Source organism: Rhagoletis pomonella, unplaced genomic scaffold (assembly GCF_013731165.1).
Source record: "Rhagoletis pomonella isolate Grant_MI unplaced genomic scaffold, Rhpom_1.0 Rhpom_scaffold_00008, whole genome shotgun sequence".
NCBI classification, from domain to species: domain Eukaryota; kingdom Metazoa; phylum Arthropoda; class Insecta; order Diptera; family Tephritidae; genus Rhagoletis; species Rhagoletis pomonella.
Genome location: NW_023458562.1, coordinates 12,050,869 through 12,058,454, shown reverse-complemented (window position 1 = coordinate 12,058,454; position 7,586 = coordinate 12,050,869). Strand labels below are relative to the sequence as shown.

The window sequence follows — 7,586 nt, the reverse complement described above, 5'->3', positions numbered from 1 at the left end:
TTGTTAATGTTTTGCTAATGAGGAGGTATTGGAGGTATTTGGTTTTATAGTATTTATGCATACATATATTTTCCTGTATCGCATTTTCATTTGACCTGGGCAATTGGTACATTGGTTCAAAACGTAAGTGTATGTAAGTTAGCTGAAAATTGATATTGCAAAAGCAACCAGAAAAGAATAATAAAATTGCGAACATTTCGGGTTAAATAGCACAAATTTGAACAAGAACCAAACAGTCAAACACAAAAAAAGTCATTGTTGATCGTTTTTTTTTTATATCTGTATGTATGTATTTAAGCGTTTTGATTTTTTTATTACTTTTAACAACACAAAATGCACACTCAAGTTTAAAAATTATAATTTAAGTGCAACTAATAAATTTGTCTATTGAAAGCTTAAAAACGTAGAAAATACAAACAATTAAATTTAAATAAAAACAGTGTCTTATAAATATAATTTATGCTGATATAACTTAAAGTCAATTTTGATTTTCTTTGCTTATAGTTTTGATTAAAATGCATTCGATTTTAACACAAAAAGTGTTAAGAAATACTTGAAATAAGTATGTAGGTGTTTGTATGTCCATAAGTTAAAATAATAATTCACAATAAAACTAGTATATATGTACATAAAATTTTCTTTACTTCTATTTATGTACAAGTAAATTTTTAAAGTCAAAGTAGTTTATATTAAAATAAATTATTTGGGCAATAAATAAACTTAAATGCATAGTTATTCAGGTAAGCTTAAAATATTAAAAATGGCACTGAAAAATTTACAAACAATGATTTTTGAATCCGTATCGAACTCGCGCCCACTTAATTTCTATATGTACTAAGTATTAAGTTAATGACATTCATTTTATTGAATTTTACAGTAACAACTTACAAAAACATAAATAGATTATCGTACATTTCTGTTGTGTAACTATTATACATTTACAATGCATTTATATTCATTTAACGGTCCTTCTTTACATATGTATGTACATTTGCACATATATATGTATGTAGATGCAGCATTGAGGTAATTGATGAGTTGCTTATTAAGTGGCCCTTTACAGCGATATTTTTTACCTTTGTGCAAATCCTCTTAAAGTTTCGCTCAACTAATTTCATTTTACAGCCTCTTGGAATGCTGCGTACTTTTGTTGCTCACTTTAACTAAGAATGAGCGTAGAAGTGACGGCAGCAGTAGCAAGGGTGAACGACTCATCATCTGCAGTAGAGAATATGATGACGCTTGTCGGCTTGAATCTTCCGAATAATTCGCTGAAAAAACCTCTTCCTACTCCATCTGCGTGGTTGACTTTTGCCCAGACAAATGGTGTTGCTGGCGCATATAGACCGTCGTCGTATCGTCCAGCTCTTCAAGATCGAGATCGTCTTGCACCATCATCATAGATTCGTGGGAGTGAGTAGCGTTGATTGCAAGGTTGATGTTGCTCCGATGCATGCTCAAGTCCTCAGGCTCTGTTTGTTCGGGCATTTCGCAGTGCATCTGCATAATTTGCGTTGGCAGACGGAAGACACGGCGAAAATCGTGCGTTCCCTTGATACTGTTCCGTCCGACATCAATACTCACGTCGCTTTCGGAGAGATCCAGTGGTGTGTCCAGTTCCTCATCGCCATCTGCTTCAGTAATACTTAGTGAGGCACCCATGGACGATATGGTGGAATGAAGTTGACCATTCTGCTGGTGTTCCATGAGCTCAAAGGACAAAGCTGAGACATTAATTGGGCGACCGATATCCATAGACTCCTCCGAGCCGTAGCTAGATCCCATGACAGACTTCTGGTCGCAAAGCGCGTAATCGCCACTAAGACCATTTGGGCTAAGTACGGCATCAGGTGAGGTTGGCGGAGAGTGTAAACCAGAAATGCTATTCTGCCCACATTTGTGATTCAGTAGATGGTGACGTCGGCGGAATTTCATATGGCATTCCGGGCACTCAAACGGCTTCTCGCCGTTGTGTACCAACATATGGGATTTCAATTGGTTAGAGTCGCTGAATTTTCCGTCGCAGATGTCGCAAGAATATGGCCGTTCGCCAGTGTGAACCCTCAGATGACGCCGAAGGTTTGCCACTTGCACAAACTGTCGGTCGCAGTGTGAACAATGGTACGGCTTTTCGCCAGTGTGCAGACGCATGTGGGTCTTTAAGTGGTGGTCACGGGTGAAACGCTTATGACACTCAGGGCACTCGAAAGGCTTCTCGCCCGTATGAGTGCGCTCGTGGTTCTGCAGTACATGCTTATAGCCGAAGGACCGTGAGCAGATTTTGCAGGTAAAGCTTTTATCGCGGGAGGGATCCTTTGTGGCCGACGCAGAAATTGTGACATCAGTGCGACTGTGGCCGTCATGAGCTGAATTGGGCGAGGAACCAGATGATGGGGGCGAAATTGGACCAGCTGGGCTATATATATCGTTTACGTTCATCGACATTTCGATTGGTGGTGACATTAAGTCTTTCTTAACAGTAATTTTGCGCGGTTTCTTGGCGGGCAAATCAGCCTGTGTAAAACCCGTGGGCGAGATCAAGCTATGGACTTGTTTGCCACTGTTGGAAGGCGGCGTTGCGCCGATTGGCGAATGTGGGCTGGCGGGTGGCGAGTTTGGACCAGTATTTAGAGGAAGATGGGGAATTGCACTAGGCCACATTTGCCCAAAAATAGAAGGATGTTGCGGGAATAGTTGCGAGGCCATAAGTGCAGCAGCTGCCTGACGATTTGCGGCAATCAGTTGTGAGGGCGACAGCATGCTGAAGGCTGTAGCGGCGGCGGCATGCTGCAAACCGGGATACAAACTATTCGTGGAAGTGTTGGCGGACATTGGCGGCGACATGGAGAGTGCGTTATGCGCTTCTACATCGTCCCGCTTTATGCCAACTAGAGCAGCGGCTAAACCTAAGGAAACAGAGGAAAAATTCGCATGATTAGTTGGCAAATATTTAATTTTTAAAACTAAATCAATATTTAAATCGACAGCTAAAATCGGAAATAATCTACGGAAGAAGGCACATACACATTTGCCAAGGATAGCGGAAACGGAAATTATTAAACAACATTCAAGTTTCAGCAAAATTCTTTGCTAGGCGTAGAAGAAGGATTGAGGGGTTAAGTTATCGAATGAGGCTCACCAGTCTAATGAGAATGTTTGCGAAATACATACACGGAGACGGTAAATAAACGAAATAATTGCTATGAAATTTTGAGTGGAATGATGTAAGAGCACAGCAAAGAGCGTCACATTCCAAGAGAAAACACATATGGTTATTGAAAGCGTTAAAGGAGTTTCTGAAGGTTTTTACGTACAATGCTACATATGTGTGTATATGTGCTACTATATGAACCCATGCTCCTTGCTCATTCAGGGCACAAGAGCGCTATCGATCAAAACGGGTATTGTTAAAAAAACATATGTGAGATTATAAACCAAAGAGAAATAGCACTCATCTGCACACGTGCTTGGTTTGCCATACACATACAGTACAATAAGTATGAGCAAGCACACATATGCATACTTATCAAGCCTTCGGCTGGTTGTGCCCTGCCGTCGGCACCCCCACCAACAGTGTTTTGTGGCGCGTGAATGAGTTAAATGCCGGCTGAGCAAAATATGTTATAGTAAGTATGTGCATAAATACATACCTACAAACCCACGTGAAGCCATGCATATGTACATATGTATGTATAAGCAAAACAAAAAAATGGGTATAAACAAAAATGACGTATAACCACTACAAGTGTGCGGCTGATAAGATGATGATGATGATGATGGTGATGGCGATGGTTATGCCGAAGACAATGAAAACATATTCAGTCGCAACTATGGCAACCGTAAAAGCTACAGCTCTGGCCTGGCCATTGAGACGTCGTAATTGCTAGCTTTTACATACAAACATACATATTTACATTATTTTTTTCGTTGCCGCCTATTGCAGGAAGGAGAGGGTGGACATGGCGGTGCACTGATCGCCATTGCTTGCGGCTGCATAGAATGGCCGCTGTCTATCAGGATGGGGTGAAGTGGGGTAAAGTGTAAAGGGAGCATCGTAAGTTTAGAAAATCGCCATATGAGTATTTGCAAAGTGAACGTGTAACACTTCTTCGGGGAAATGGGCAAAAAAAATGTTTGACGTTTCAACCGGCTGTAGTATATTTTAATATTTACAATGTAGTACATTATCTACATATGTATGTATGTACATATGCATTTCAATGCAATATAATAACGAAATAAACTGAAATTAACTGTGTACTAATGTTCTTATTCTCAAAACATACATATGTACTTATGTAGTTTACCACAGCAAAAACTAGATTTCTAAGTTGGAAACAAGACTTAGATAAAAAATATGTATATTTTTTTAAAGTGTTGAAAATACTTACTTCGTGTTTGGGCATCCTGCAGCAGCGAAATCGCCATCTCTTATTTTGTTAAAATTGTAATCGGTGCTACTAACTAGCCCAATGGGTACTGACTTGTTATGATCTCTGATTATTGTTTTATTGTCCCCTGCAGAATATCACAAACTGCAAAATCTCGATACTTTTCTTTAATATGACTTTCTTAACTTGTATTTTTTTTTTTTTAAATTGCATTCAAAGTTTACACTCTTTTATTTAGATGTTGTATTAATTTTTGATTTTATTGAATTTAATTATCCCAGATGAGCACTTTTTGTACTTTGAGGTAGTTCTGCACTTATGTAAATTAAGCAGCCCGTGGATGATAGCTTTTCGCTCGTTGTACGGTTTTCCAAATATAGCACACACAAATTTACTTAAATGAGGTAGTTTCTTAGTTGCATATATTTATTTCATTAGTAGTAGTAAACTCTTTTAGTTAGCGAAAACTTGAGGTATTTTGTTCTAGTTTAACGTTGAATTTATGTATGGCGCGTCTTTTTTTTTAAAGTGTCTTGAAATGATGTTCGGATGTTCCTTCGGTCCACCTGCGATGCGGACAGCACGAGTTGTCGCAATAGACTGATATGATTTACGTGACGTTGCGTCGATATATAGTGGCAGTAGGGCGGCAACAGTGGCGATAGTAAATCTTAGGCAAAGCCGGCTCATCCTTTGCGACAGCGACGTTGGGTATTTCTTGTTCGCGTTGATGCATTTAAAAAGAAACCTTTTTGCTTCGTTTTTGTTGTATTTTTGTTCATCATGTTTGCATTTATTTTTGCGCGTTACACTTTTGCGAAAATATTGAACACTGCATTGTATTTGTTGTTTTGTTTGACGTTTCGGTTGAAGAATGAAGGATTTTCTTTAATTTTGTGTATGTGTCATTTCTTCATGTAGAAAGCATCGTAGGTTTTTATGCAAAAGAAAATGTATATTTCACTTCCACTCACTAACAGAGCCAAATCACAACTGATACTCTTCGGTTGCATGTCACAGCTTTAAGTAACCATACAACATTAAAATCCAGCCAGTGAAAAGGCAACACAAAATCATAAAGTATTTCAACGGGGAAACCACCACGTTAAGAGGGTTGATTTCACGAATACATGAAGCAACCGCTCAGAGTAGCAACAAATGTGTAAGTATAATTGTGTCTATGTGACGAGCAACGGCGGAAACAGACACCATTGCAATGCCGAACACTGAGTAGATTGTGTGAACAAGAGTGTATATTGTGGAGAAATCTAAAACGAGTAGAGAGCTAAATAAGACGCCGAGCTCCAATGAATTTTATCAATACGACTTAGGGTAAAATCTTATCGCTTTTAAAACACAAATATAAAAATGAGTAAATGAATTCCATTCCTCTTTTATGTTATGTACAGGTTGACAGACCACTTTCACTCAATGAAGTCACTCAATTACTCCTGCCATGCAAATGACTCAACAACATTTTGTTTTTTTTTGCAGGTAGATACTTGGTACTTAGTTTTGCTTCTAGTGTTTTAACTTATTCTTCATCTCTAGAACTACATACCGCAATACTGTCAACACTCATTGAAAGTCATTTCGCGCTCCTAATATTGGGCATTATACCGAAGTCTGCTTCCTAATGTGTCCTTGAATAATGTGCCACGTAAAAAAGCAAATCACTAAGTGAGAGGGCTACCTGCACACTTCTTTATTCTTTTGACATGCGTTGGCGTTTTAATGGGCGTTGTGTTGTCCTGCATCTTTTTTTGCTCTAGTAACTATTCTATGCAATTACTTTTTTAGCTTTTAAATTATGTTGTTTGTTACCTGATTATAACGGAGGTCATATGAGGAAAATATCGGCCGAATGCATGCATTCAAATACATACATATGTACATATGTTAATATACATATGTATGTATGTACAGTGCACGCTCGGTATTCGCGACGGATTAAAAACCAGAGCTGTCGCGGAAACTGAATTTTTGCGATAACCGAAACCAAAATTTCATATACATACATATGTATCTACATATGTATTTGTGCAAAATTTACATTTTGGCTATTTTTAAAAAAGTTGTAGATTTTTAATTTCTTTTTGGCAAATTCGTTTTTAAAATAACGGTAAAAGGCTGCACACACCAAAACATAGACTAATAAAATGAAATACATACATACCAAAATTCTCCAAAGAAACGCATGCACGAAAAAGTTGTTATTACCGCTTATGTTAATGCAAAAAACCTAGCACTGCACTGCATTCAAACCAGAGCACGAGATAAAAGAAAAAATTAAAGTCGCGCAGATAGAACTATTTTGTTAATTTTGTTAATTGACGCCATTATAAAACTTACGATGCTGCAATTTAAGCTGTCGCAAGAACTGGATCGTTGCGATTATGGGTATATTTTTGGTATTATATTATCACCCTCATGCCAGAAGCATGAATGTGTAAATTTATCAGTTTTGAGTCATTGGGTTGACTTAATTAACCTTTGGATGTTCTATGTTATACCAAAACCCAGAATACCATACGTACACGGAAAGCACATATTTTACAATTTCAATTGCATAAATGTAGAGTTATATCCTATTTCCGCCAAAATCTTAACTGCAGTTAAGAGCTCAAATAAGTTCCATGAATTTTAACATGGGATGATGGACAAGGTTTATTCTTAATTTTTGCTTTTCTCCTTTCGTTTGCTTCTACCTAATAGGTGGAATTACCTCTTTCGAGTTTTAATATCCCTTTTCCTTCTTTAAGTTGTTTTATAAAAGTATCTATATGTAGCAAAACTAAAATTATGTAACAAAAACTAAATTTAATTTAATATTTTGTACAAAAATCAACAAATTTTCATCAAAAGGTCACCGTTTTGTTTTTCAGAATTTTAAGCAAATTTTTGAGTATGCGGTTTATAGCCCACTCAATTCTATTTTTTTTTTTTGGATATGCATTCGATTTCCCTCATTTTTGTAATAAAATTATTTAAATATCTTAACCCTTGACGACCAGGCGGACTAAACTCGTCCCTTTTTAATTTGTAGATTTATTAAAAGAGTGAAGCATTCTTTTTTAATATTCGTATGAAAGCAGAAAACGGCTAATGGAAATTTCAATTTAAAGCCTGTAACATCTGACCTTCTTAATTTGACAAGTAAAAAGTTAAAGGAGCAATTTTTACAGCAATAAAATT

The 7,586-nt window shown here is 37.3% G+C and overlaps 1 protein-coding gene across 1 annotated transcript; it reads right to left on the bottom strand.

The window, feature by feature from the left end:
• Positions 1–711: 711 nt before the first annotated feature.
• LOC118744195 (protein krueppel) lies at positions 712–5,557 on the bottom strand. The gene is made up of 2 exons (XM_036477027.1): positions 4,392–5,557; positions 712–2,906 (listed from the first exon to the last, which is right to left on the bottom strand). Exons 1-2 carry the CDS (start codon positions 4,426–4,428, stop codon positions 1,288–1,290), a joined length of 1,656 nt encoding a protein of 551 aa, XP_036332920.1. The 5' UTR covers positions 4,429–5,557; the 3' UTR covers positions 712–1,287.
• Positions 5,558–7,586: the final 2,029 nt, after the last annotated feature.